At 45.2% G+C, this 12,893-nt stretch overlaps 1 protein-coding gene across 3 annotated transcripts in view; it reads left to right on the top strand.

Moving 5' to 3' along the window:
* The window catches only part of DCAF8 (DDB1 and CUL4 associated factor 8), a 470,600-nt gene that overhangs the window by 359,616 nt on the left and 98,091 nt on the right, over positions 1-12,893 (top strand). For all 3 annotated transcript variants that reach the window (XM_086947619.1, XM_086947617.1, XM_086947618.1), the window contains one exon: positions 3,597-3,716. In XM_086947619.1, the coding sequence (XP_086803745.1) occupies positions 3,597-3,716 (120 nt within the window). The remainder of the gene's footprint in view (positions 1-3,596; positions 3,717-12,893) is intronic.

Raw genomic sequence — 12,893 nt, 5'->3', positions numbered from 1 at the left:
CTGTATGTTCCCTCAAGGCCGCCTCCCGAAAGGGAGGCGTCAAAACCCAATGTTTAAGCTGTAAGTAGTGATAGTAGTCACTCTGGGGCAGTGCAAATTCCTTCCTGCATTCTTCGAATGACCTAACCTCCCCATCTCGAAACAGGTCAGCGATCTTTAGACAGTCCCCCTGTCTCCAGCAGTCAAAGGGCCCCTCACGCAGTGCCGTGGGGAAGTCGGGGTTGAAATGTATAGGCGTGTATGGGGAAGGTAACCCTCTTGGTAACCCTGTCCCAATGGTGAGAGTTGTGCGGGTGGGAGTACTGATATATGCGTTGCAGGGCAAAGTTGTTCAGGCTTCCATAACACATCCCATATATACCTCCCCGCCACAGCACGCTCCATATGCAGCCAGTGCTTCTCGGACCATTCAGTCGCTACCCTTAGTTGAGCAGCCTAGTAGTACAAGGTAAAAACAGGTATTGCCAAGCCCCCCTGGGCACGCGGACGCCATAGGACATGAAGACGGAGACCGGCCCTGCCCCCTGCCAAAGGAACTTAGTGAGCAACGAACGGAGGGTTGGTAGCAAAGGGCAGTTCAGTTCAATGGGGAGTGCTTGGAATAAATATAAAAATTTTGGTAAGACCGACATTTTAACAGCATTAATCCGTCCCAACCAGGAAATCTAAAGAGGCGACCAACGCTTGCAGTCTTGTTGGAACTGGGCTAGAAGAGGCGGGTAGTTCGCCTTGTAGAGGTCGCTCAATTTAGCCTTGAGGCGAACTCCCAAGTAAAGTAAGGAATGCTTCGCCCATACAAAAAAAGTTTTTAACATGGAAAGTGACATTCCTTGTGGACATTGCATCGCTACAAAGAGCCAGTGAAATACATGCACTCCATATTGAGGATCCTTGCTTTCAGGTATTCCAAGACAAGGTTTGCCTACACCCAAAGGTTCTACCAAAAAGTAATTATGACTTTTTTCCATATAAATCAAACTTTGGATTTACCTGTTTTCGTCCCAAAACAAGAAAAAGTTGCAGAAAGAGCATTACATACACTAGATGTAAAGTGTGCCCTTATGTACTAAGAGGGAAGAACAAATGCCTAGAGAAAAACATAACAGCTGTTCGTAGCATTTTCTAACCCATGGAAAGTGAATCCAACCTCAAACGCTAAAGTCGCTAGATGGATAGTAAAATGTATACAAATTTGCTCAATCAAAGCAAAACGAACACTGCCTACAATGCCAATACCTCATTCAACATAAAGAAAGGTAGCAGAACTAGCATTTTTAGGAAATATACCGCTAACTGACCTTTGTAAAGCGGCAACATGCACAAACCAACACACATTTACCAAACGCTATTGTGTAGTTGTGCAAGCCAGGCCACAGGCTCTGGTGGGACAAACCGTTCTATGCACATTATTTCTGGCAAATGCATCATCTGATGACTAAAGCCACATCAAGAAGAGTACTGCTTTAGAGTCTATGCATAGCCTGTGTTTTTGCAACCAACACATGCTGTGAGCAGAGTGTGTTACTTACTCTGTAAGCATCTATTCGTAGCGTGTAGTTTTGAAGATTCACATGTACCCTCCTGCCTCCCCAGCATGTATTAGATGGGGACACAAATTCACAAAACAGCCACCTCAGCATTGCTTGAGGGTGGCTGGACGAGCAGTACAACTTGTGTGTTGTGTGGGAGGAACCGAGGATTACCATTGTACACTTCCCAAACATCCGATCTGCCCTCAAAGCCCACGTTTAGTGTAGTCTAAGATGTTTGCCATCTTGAAAAATGCCTAAAGGAACTTTTACCCCAATAGCTAGGGCATCCCAGTTGCCATTCCCACCCATTAGCTCATGCCAGGCATAAATGTGGCACCCACTTCAGGACAACTTTAGGCATGAGAGAGAACAGAAGACTAGTGGATCTGCTGTCAGCGACTTGAGAGGAGCCCTGTAGGGCTGGACCCGGACCCTCTTATAACCATGACAAATAAATGGGCACCAAGGGTCATAAGGCTGACTGCCTAGTCAAGCAGAAATGATGCAGAAAGCTAAAAGAGGCCTTTCCTGCAATTGGTCAGCCCAGCTGGCCTGGGCCGTGCTGTTGGGCTACTCTACTGACATCCTGTAAGGCTCTAAGTGCCCCTAAGGTCCGGTGGGGGGGTTTAGATGTGTAGTCATAGTGAATTGGGACTAAAGTAATACACCAATGTCTTACAAATGTAAACTGGCCACTAAACATGAATACTGGTGTGATTGTCATTGAGCACAATATCTCCTCCAGTGTCGGGTTACCTGGTTTCCTAGGTTTCGTCAAAATGATCTGGCGAAATGTACACTTTCTGTAAATAGGCTCATATCCAACTGCCTCTATTGTGTTACAACCCGCATACTTGAAGTTAAAAAATTCCATGGGAATGGTGCCTGTTGAGGTAAAATGTAGGCAAGAGAAGCACTGTATTCTAGGAAATTCCTTACTGGTGTCTCCTTTTCTAGCTTTTCATATTAGAGATGGGACTGCTCCCATGGTAACTTAGCTGTGGTGTGTGCATAAACGTCTTTCAGCAATCTGTAAGGAAGGTGGTAGTGGCACCATGGCAGGTTAATGGCCAGACTAATTGGTTCATGAGTTTTGGCAAAGCATTATACCGGATCATTGCCTCTTTCACATATCCCCCTCCTGAAATGAACCAGCCACCTTGGTTCTAGGTTTGGAAGGATATTGTTTTTGAAATTTGTAAGAACAAGTGTGAACAGTGAGTTTGCAGTAGACGGATACCTACTTAAATGTAAATTTTTCGTGGGCTCTCTTTACATTTCTCACCCTGTGATGTGATTGTCCCTTTACAATGGTGTTTGAACCTGCCCCATAGTTATGCCTTATGCCTTTGCAGGAGCAAGGTTTGCCAAAAAAAAACCTGAAACCCAGTGGTGAACAAGTTTAAAATGTAGGGTCCATTAAACCTCAAAATCTTTGCTTTTGTAGCAACTAAATGGAAGTATTTTAGAAAGAATACTACATCCTAGACTTTTATCATGGTGTTGAAGAATTTAAAATTAATATTTCCATCTTATCCAGATATACTCAGACAAACCAGAATCAGTGGATCATGCCAAAAGCATTGAAGCTAAAACTGGTTGTGGTCTGGTTCTTTGTACAGACCTGTCAACTTCTGCATCTCTCAACGGTACCCAACTTATTGCTAGCGGATTACAATTTCTGATTAGCCTGTTTTAATTCGTCTCTTTGTCACCGACTTTACAAATGTGGTATGAGTATTTCCTTTTTTTTGTTTTTGTTTTTGTTTAGTCTAACTTCCTTTATAAGATTGTAGGTGATTGAGAAAAGCGTTTTTCTTTATGGCAAAATACCCACCCCTGTTTCCTCTGATCCCATCAATGAGTAAATCCACAATTGGCTATTTAAAAAGAGGACATTTGAGAGGTAGGATTTCCACCCAACATAATGCAAAGCTGGTAAATCAATTCTAGTTTTGTTTCATGTACATTATAATACCTGCTGCGGATGGTGGTGTGTTTTAGCAACCGGTCCTTTTTTGTGAAAATATAACATTTGGTTTTTTTTTGTGTTTTTTTTTGCAGGTAAACTGTCTGGAGCCTCATCCCCATCTGCCGGTCTTGGCAACAAGTGGCCTTGATTATGATGTGAAGATTTGGGTGCCAACGGCAGAGGCACCAACTGAACTGTCTGGATTAAAGGAGGTGAGAAATAATACTTTAAAAAAACAACTTCTGCCAGCCTCTGATTACCATATGAATAGGTGTGGAAAAAAGTGCAAAATGCTTCACAGAAGCAAACAATAGGCTTACTTGAATGGATAAAGGTGGTTCCGATAAACCTTCCTGAATATGCAAGGAGGGGCTTTGAGCATCCTTTTTAGGTCGAGGACTCCGTCGCACTGCGTAAGCAGTGGGCGAAGCTCCGAAGATTTTATGTTTGTTAGTGTAGGGGGCTTGAACCCGCCCCTCTTCTCCATTGGCTGGCATCGTAAATGCTGGCCAGCCATTGGAGGAGAGGGGCGTCACTCCCTTTAAGCCCCATCTTTTTCGGATACGGGGGCGTGTTTTTTGTGTTCTTTCTATCTGTGACGTCCTCCGTCACTCAACAAAAAACACGCCCCCGATTCTGAGAATGTCGAAGCTTTGCGGCAGCCATTTCTACTCGACCGCATCCGGCCCTTGCCCCGCCGCGAGTGTAAGAATATGACTTGTGATATAATGAAGTGGGCAAAAGGGCTGGAAAAGTAAGCCTTAAACGCCCGAGTTGTGAAGATAAGGAACCAGCCTGCCTGTTAGTGTGCTCTTTGAGCTCAGGCTACGTGAGAATCACCACTGCATGCTGATTGGCCTGTGTGCTCAAAGCCGATGGAGGCTTAACCGGCGACCAATTCCCTCTTCTCTCCAACTGGAAGTGCCGGCGACCAGTTCTCCCTGGTTTCTCAGCAGAAAGTCTGTTGTCAAACTGTTCCATGAGGGCATGTGACACATTATTGCTCCGTGCCTTCGTGGTGACCCGGGGGGGCGACACGCGTAGAGTGTTGCGCACTTCACATGCAAGCTGCATTGACCAGTGCTGTGCTTTCCAGGCCGGGCACAGCGACACACAACATGCTCCGTTTACCAGCACGACAACCTTTGAACACCGCACAAGCCACACAAGTGCACGCTGCTTTCGGGTCATAGTAGCAAACGTAGGAATGTAAAAAGCACTTTGCACACATACACAGTAGTACTACTCGAGTCACACATACACACTATGGAATGTAAGTGCACTATACACACAACTCGTACACAGCAAACACAACGCACATACATCACAGGAGATTGTGGTGCGTGTTGGCCCACGTTTAGCAGGAGACATTTACACACCACAGATATGATGCACACCTCATACATGGAACAGGGGGCTGGGGTAATTGATGTATTTGGTCGAAGACGAATGGTGGAGTGCCCCTGCACTGTTCTGAGTGTGTCAGGGGCCTACTGGGCGCAGTTCCCGGTGTAGATAACACAAGCGAGCTGGATAAGGCACGTGCTGCAGTTTTCTGTCTGCAGCCTTCAGATCGCCAGCTCCTAATCAAGAGGGCCGACTTGGCATTTCAATTTTCCGAGGCCGATTAAATAAAGTCCATCAACGGATTCTTAGTCACAGTAGTTACAGCGATAAAAAGCCACAAGGTAACAGCAGCAATGTATTGTTTGTCATTCTTAACCCCTGGCTGTGCTTTGAGCGGGCGCCCGTCCCGTCCTTCTGTCAGCAAGCGGCTGAAAATTTGTATTCGAGGCGCTGGTTCTGTGCTCTGATTATCATATCTGCCAAATTATCTGCCATTCCCCTAACTAGCAGTTTCCCCGCTGTGCTGTGCTGCCTCGCCTGGTAATTACCCTGTGAAATATCATGTACAGGCAGAAGGGGCGGGGCCTCCGCCCGCCTGGTGAGGGGTTGGGTAAGCAGGCACCCCGTCCACCGCTAACACACACCGACGGGACAAAGGGTTAACTAGGCGCAGGTCATTTATCGGTGAGTCCGGCCTCCCCACACCGGAAGTGTGTGTGTGTGTGTGTGTGTACACCTGCCGGTCTCTCTGTGTAAATCTAGCAGTCCTCACCTGTACTCGCGAGCCTACCTTTCCACTCATGGTGTGCGCCATTACATATGAGATTATCTGCGCACACCTGTTGTGAGCTGTTGCATCCTGGGGTGCGGGTTCCGCAGAGTGAGAAGGGACGACAGACCCGATACCGGGTTGTTTAGTTTTATTCATTATCTCAGCACTACATACAGCTAGAGGTGGGCGAGCCAACAAGATGACAGGCAGGACCGAGCCTGAGCAGAGCCAAGGGTGCACAGGCGGAGTCCTAAAAATGCTTGCTATTTAAATGGTGCAACAAACATCATTTACAATAAAAATCAAGTTGAAATGCCAAGTCGGCCCTCTTGATTAAAAATTGAAAGCACTCACTTGACTAATTGCGCCGCGTTCGTGTCCCCGGTCCATCGCCAAAAGTTTGGTTTGTGTGGAGGGACGGCGAACAGCCCACGGAGGAAGTGATTACGACTTCCTGACCCCCAACCAATCAGCGATTAGCAGCTGACTCCGCCCCTGTCCATATAATCCCATGTGTCCTCGGCCGCGCAGCGGACGTGCGCAGCGGGTGCGCCGTTGTCGCGCCAAAGTCAAGCCAAAGTCCTGCCCGTCTGCACCCGTCTGCGCCCGACCGCGACCAGACAGGGCCAGGGGCCAGAACCTATGTCTCAACCTCAAACACCCCCATTACCTACTCCAGAGATATTCTTCTTGCCTGTAATTCCGTACAATGCTCTCGAGCCATGGCTCTTAGCTGCATGCACACCCCCCTCAATATGCACCAACTGCAATTTAAGCCTCCTATCCATACCCTCCGCACTTAATTTGGAAACCACCGACTTTCCACCGTCACGGCCTACACAAGATCTTACTCCACCCCTAAATGAACTCTCTTTTATTAGTCTGAACTGCATGTCATTACCAAAACATAAAACGGATATCTTTGACCTACTTACTACATCACAACCAGCCGCACTTTTCCTTACTGAGACCTGGTTAAACAACAGCTCGGGCCAGATATAGCAGCAGCCCTACCCGCGAACTATACCTACATTAGCAAAAATAGACTGCATAAAGAGGGAGGTGGGATTGCAATTATTTTTCAAAATATATACACCTGTAAATGGATAGACCTTGACATCCAAAACTGTGAAGCTGGATCCTTCAAGCTTCTACCATCCCCAAATTTCACCTTATCCGGTGCTTTAATCTATCGTGCTCCGGGCACAGCCCGCACCTGGGCAACCTCCTTTCCTGAGTTCATTGCCCCGTTCCTGTTAGATGCCACTAACTTTCTGATAGTCGGAGACCTAAATATCCACTTTAATGATATCTCTTGTCACACCAGTAACAACCTCCTAGCTGACCTAGCAGCATTAAACCTTACTCTGTGCAACTCTGGCCCAACCCATAAGGCCGGCAATCTACTTGATCCGATCTTCTCCAATCTTGACAAAATTGTATGTAAACCACATGTACCTATCCCCTGGTCCGACCATTACTTGCTGGAATTTACAATAACTGTCCCCCTGCCCAGAATGCTCCTACAGGACCTAGGGTAATGAGAAATTGGAAAAAACTCGATACTACCCAACTGAATGCACCCCTTGACGAAACTAGGCCCCTCACCACCATAACAAACATCGAGGAGGCCGCAGTTATTCATAACTGGCTTAGTTCTGCCATCAATGTATGCCTTCCACAAAGAAATAAAAAGCAGAACTCACATCATCCCCCTGCCCCTTGGTTTACAGATTCAATTAAACTTGAAAAAACTGCATGTAAAAATTTAGAGCGTCGATGGCGTGCACACTACGACCCCTCAATAAAGCTATTATATAAAGCTGCCCTATCGAAATATCATGCTAACTGTAAAATAGCCAGAGCTGAATATACCAAATTAACTATTGAGAATGCTCAAAACCGTCCCAAAGCACTTTTTGAAATTGTGCAAGAACTCTCTGGTTCTACCTGTCAACCGAAAGCCCCTTGTTTGGACTCCTCACAGTGCAATGTTTTGGCAGAATTTTTCATAAACAAAATAGATAAAATCTATGCAGATTTCAAAGACCGAACTTCCTTTTCAATAGTACCTGAATCTCCCAAAATGATTTCTCACTCTGACCATGCTAGACCGGATCCATCTTTATGTGACACCTCTCAGCACTTAGTTAACTGGGACTTGCTCAACCTGTCAACATTACGTGAAATCATCAAAACTATCAAATCTGGTTCCCCTCTGGATCCCTTTCCCCCACAAATCCTTCTGACACTCGACACCCCTTCCCTCACTCGCATTCTGGAGCTCCTTAACTCCTCCTTAAGGCAAGCCAAAGTCCCCAAGGCATGGAAACATCCTATGGTATCACCCTTGTTGAAGAAAGCTACTGCGGATCCAGATGACCCTTCTAATTTCCGCCCAATCTCGCTCCTACCCCTATTTTCTAAAATCTTGGAAAAACATATTGTCACTCAACTTACTTACTTTACAGAAACAAGTAACCTCCTTCACACATCCCAGTCGGGATTTAGGGCAGGTTTCTCAACCGAATCGACCCTTCTAGGGGTCTCTGAGACCATACGCCGGCAAGTTGACAATGGGGAAACCGTGGCACTCATCTTACTCGACCTTAGTGCCGCGTTTGACATGGTTTCCCACACCATCCTCCTTAACACCTTGCAAACTTGTGGCATCTCTGGATCTGCCCTTGCATGGCTCAAAAGCTTCCTTACTGACAGAACCTTCCAAGTCTTCTCTTCCACATCCTCCTCAAAACCACATGACTCTCAATTTGGGGTTCCCCAAGGCTCGATTCTCAGCCCCATTTTATTTAATTTGTACATCAGTCCCCTTGCTACTTTAGCGGAACAATCTGGGTTGACGATCTACTCATATGCTGACGACACCCAGCTCATTTATTCACTCTCCGCTAATGCACACTCTAACCAGTCTTCCCTCTGCTCCGGCCTTAACAACATTGCCAAATGGATGCATGATAACAAACTGAAACTCAATGGAGGAAAGACCAAACTGCTTCTGTTTGGTACACACACTGCCTTGTGGGGCCCCCAACATTGGCCATCTCAGATGGGACCCACACCCTTTCCCTCCAAAACCGCTCGCAATCTTGGCATCATTTTTGATGACCAAATGTCTATGAAACAACAAGCGGTCAGAGTTGCAGCCACTTGTTTTACCATCCTCAAGTGGCTCAGGAAAATCATGTGGATGCTCCCCCAGGACACACAAAAAACCGTAGTCCAGGCTCTAATCACATCTAGACTGGACTACGGCAACATCTTGTACCTGGGAGCCTGTAAAGAAGTCACGAGGAAACTTCAAACAGTACAAAACGAAGAGTTAGGCTGCTCTGCAAACTGCCCAAAAAATCTTCCACCTCCTCTGGTCTACGTAATCTTCACTGGCTTCGAATCGAAAGCCGCACAAAATTTAAAGCCTTGTGTTTCATGCACAGAATTAAGGCAGGTAAAGCACCATCCTACCTGAGCACCCTTGTTCACCAATATTGCCCCCCCAAGAACCCTCCGCTCCTCAAGCCAACATAAGTTTCAGATACCCAGGATTAACCGGGCAAGAATGGGTGGACGTTCCTTCTCATACCTTGCCCCTTCTCTTTGGAATTCCCTCCCCATCCAGCTTCGCACGGACAAATGCTACCTCCAATTCCGTAGGAACCTAAAAACATGGTTGTTCAACCAATAATCCTCCTATAAGCCCTTCTGTCCCCCTACTGTATTCTCGCTTAAAATGTATTTAGCGCCGGGAAACCTCTGGGTAGCTGCGCGCTCTATAAAAATAAATATAATAATAATAATAATAATAATAATAATACAATATGACAAAGTCTCTTCAAAATATAAAAAGAGTATATTTAAAATGTTTAAGGTTTCACATTAATATAGCACTGCATTGAGACGTACTTATTAAAAGAGAGAGTTTTTAATCATAAACGTAGATCCATTCCTGCCCCGTCCCCACATTGGCGACAGTGCCTTGAGCAAGCTAAGAAGCAGGGCAGTTGTCATGTGAACCCTGTATGTGTCCCACATTCTAATGGGGCAAAGGAGGCGCGGGCCTTCATGTTTTTAAATCTCGAGTGAACCAGCCCTCTAGGACGATATTTAGAGTTTGTTCTCGTAACCTTATTGTGTTTGAATTACCGAGGATACCTTTGTTCTGCTGCAGAGGCATACCATGAAGTGTACACAGAGGGCTGCTCGCATGCCGTTCACATCCCCAGAGGAAACCTAGAGCGAGAAAATGAATTCACGCACAAAGGTAAAGAGGGGAAAGTGTTTGGTTTGGAAAAAAACAACAACGGGCTCTTTGACGTGCAAAGATAAATATGCGATTTTGGGTACATACATACTTAAGCGCGGAGGACTAAAGGAGGTGAAGTTATGTATCTAAGTTCCTTTTGGCACCGAGAGCCTTGCCAATCGAAAACCTAATTGCTTATGTCTCCTTATAAAAAGGTGCATTTCACATCAGCATGCGCGGCCATGCTCTGTAAGCTTTTCTACTTTGTTTGAAAAGTTCACTGTAAGTATAGCAGACAGGTGTGTGAAACCATGGAGCTTTCTGCACACTGTCTTGCCAAGTCAAAGTGCCTTCTCCGAAATGGCTATTTGCACCTGCGTGAGGTCAGGTTGCCCGTGGAGGTGACACACACACATAGATATGTGTTCCTTCCCTTTCACGTTTGACTTTCTGTTTCTGGTCAGTAATCTAAAGCATTGTATGAATGTATTGTGTGCTGGATGAGGTCAGTTTGAAAAGAAAATCTTTAATGTTATAGTTTTTTTGGAGATAGACCGGCGTCATTGTTATTCTAATTAATGTCCCGTGCATACTAACATTGGTTTGTCCCTCTGAAGATAAATATTTATAATCTTATTTTAGCATGCTTTGAAGTGGTTTGTTTCTGAAATGTTTCTGCCCAAAGAATGCCAAAGCGTGACAGCACGAACTCTCCTGGAAATGAGTCATGATTTGATGATTTTTCTTGGTACCTGGTGCATTACTCTTAAGTCGCCAAGCCCTTAGTAGTGTCTGTCCAATGAAGCCTAAGACAGTATTAAGAACGGCAGAGTTGCTGAGGATGGAAGTGCTGTTACTGGTCTGTCTCTTGATTGCGTTTGGGATGCTCTTTAAATCTAACCTGATAAAGCTACCACAATAATATCAGTGCTAAATTATACTTGATAACTAGTAACATACCACATTGCACCATCACTGAGGTAGTGAGTCACATTAATGTGTGTTTCAACTGTATCTATTTAAGGCCCATCAACAAAGCTGCATTGGTTCTAGTTGTTAACTATAGGAAGTACATCGCTTTCTACCACACCTGTCTCCCCCCCCCCCCCCCCCCCCCCCGGTTCCCGAAGGAGTCATGGGCTAGAGGTTTGGGATCCTCTTTAACTATTGCCCTATTTTAGTCCGCAACTCGCTGACAGCCATCCCTTTCTTAATGGCCTTTATGCTTTATTTATGCCGGAAAGATTATAAATGTTATCTTAATCCTTCATTTACCTCTGCTCTCCAACTCAGAATGGGGTGTGGCTACTCTAAGTGGATATATATATATTGTGGGGTCTGCCCTCTTCTTTCGCCGCGCTGTTGGCGTGGAGGTTCGAGGATTGTGAGAGAGAGAGAGATATATGTACATATATATATGTATGTATGTCACTAAGCTACAGAGAGACCTAACCTCAAGATCACATTGACATTGGTGGCGGGCAGAGTGAAAGTTAGTCTGCTGGACTGATACCAAAGTGGTTGCCATGAATGTTGGAAATTGGTTTGGTATGCTAAGCGGAGTACTCCAAGTTCAAAGCGTAGCCTGAGTAGATAATTCCTTTATATTCTGTTGGGTAATAAGGTCAGTGTGCAGATGTTTTCACACTTTTAAGTGACTAAAGGTTAGGTTTGGGTAGTGGGCTTTCCAAAGAAGCGGACAGTTGAAATGAGACGTACACCTGATGAGTCGTAACTTTGTGAGTAATTAACAACATTTGAACTATTTGCCAATCTTTATCCGTTATTCTGCATGAGTCAGATATAGCTGGTGTGAGAAATGCATAACTATTAAGATGTTCACCTATAGTGTGACGGAAAGGAAGGCTTCCTATCAAAAATTATTTTCCAGGGGTGGTAAAAAGGTTTTTAATGAAATATCCGCGATTTCCAAAATGCTTTCATGCTTATTTTCGACGGTGTGGTAATTCTGCACATGTTTTGTTAGGAAAAGCCAGCATATACTCGAATTTTACTTGTCTGCAATATATTAACACACAATAATTCCATATTTACAGGCAACACATCAATCAGCCTGGGCCATTCAAGAATTATGTAGTGAGTGGGTTCTAAATCTCCTAGATGTTGAGGCGCATAACTCATTAGCCATTGATTTTTGAATTGTTTATGCATTAGGGCAGAATAATCATAGTAATTGTTCATGTTGCCCACGCATCACAAACTGAATTGTTTTGAGGTGGTTTTATAATACTTGTTGAGGCATCTGTGTCATGAACGTTTGTCAGCCATTAAAATGTTTCTTTGTGACGCAAACTCCTAACCTGGTTGGTTTGCCTACTGAACCAGCCTGTGTGTCTCGTACATCACAGTTCGGTGAATGAAATAGGTTCCGGAGTCCATTCGGTGCTTTCAAAGAAAAGCACACGTGTGTGGCTCTGTGTGTGTGTGGCTCTGTGTGTGTATGGCTCTGTGTGTGTGTGTGGCTCTGTGTGTGTGTGTGGCTCTGTGTGTGTGTGTGGCTCTGTGTGTGTGTGGCTCTGTGTGTGTGTGGCTCTGTGTGTGGCTCTGTGTGTGTGTGTGGCTCTGTGTGGATAGCTTTTTTTGTAGGTGGCTCTATGTGTGGGTGGCTCTGTCTGTGTGAGGGTGGCTCTGTGTAGGTGGCTCTATGTTGAATGACTGGGTGGCTCTGTGTGGGTGGTTCTGTATGTGTGTGTGGGTGGCTTTGTGTGTGTGGCTCTGTGTGGGTATAAATGCAATAGGTCATGCATTTGTGAGGGATTAAGCTATTGGCATTGTAAATGACAATGCCATTTATTTATGGTTTAAAAAAAAAATGTCATGAGCAATGCCAATAGCTCTACCTTTAATAATGCCGAGACCATTGCATTGTAAATGCTTGTTTAACATTAGTGTCAAGTCCTGCTTGTGTGGCAAAGCCTGCTGGGTTTACATATAAACACTCTGGGGCGCACTTAAAAGGCAGAAAACAGAATGCCAAGATAATTCTTG

Source organism: Lissotriton vulgaris, chromosome 12 (assembly GCF_964263255.1).
Source record: "Lissotriton vulgaris chromosome 12, aLisVul1.2, whole genome shotgun sequence".
In the NCBI taxonomy this organism is placed as follows: domain Eukaryota; kingdom Metazoa; phylum Chordata; class Amphibia; order Caudata; family Salamandridae; genus Lissotriton; species Lissotriton vulgaris.
The sequence above is the reverse complement of the archived record's forward strand: the minus strand, read 5'-3'. Positions and strand labels throughout refer to the sequence as shown.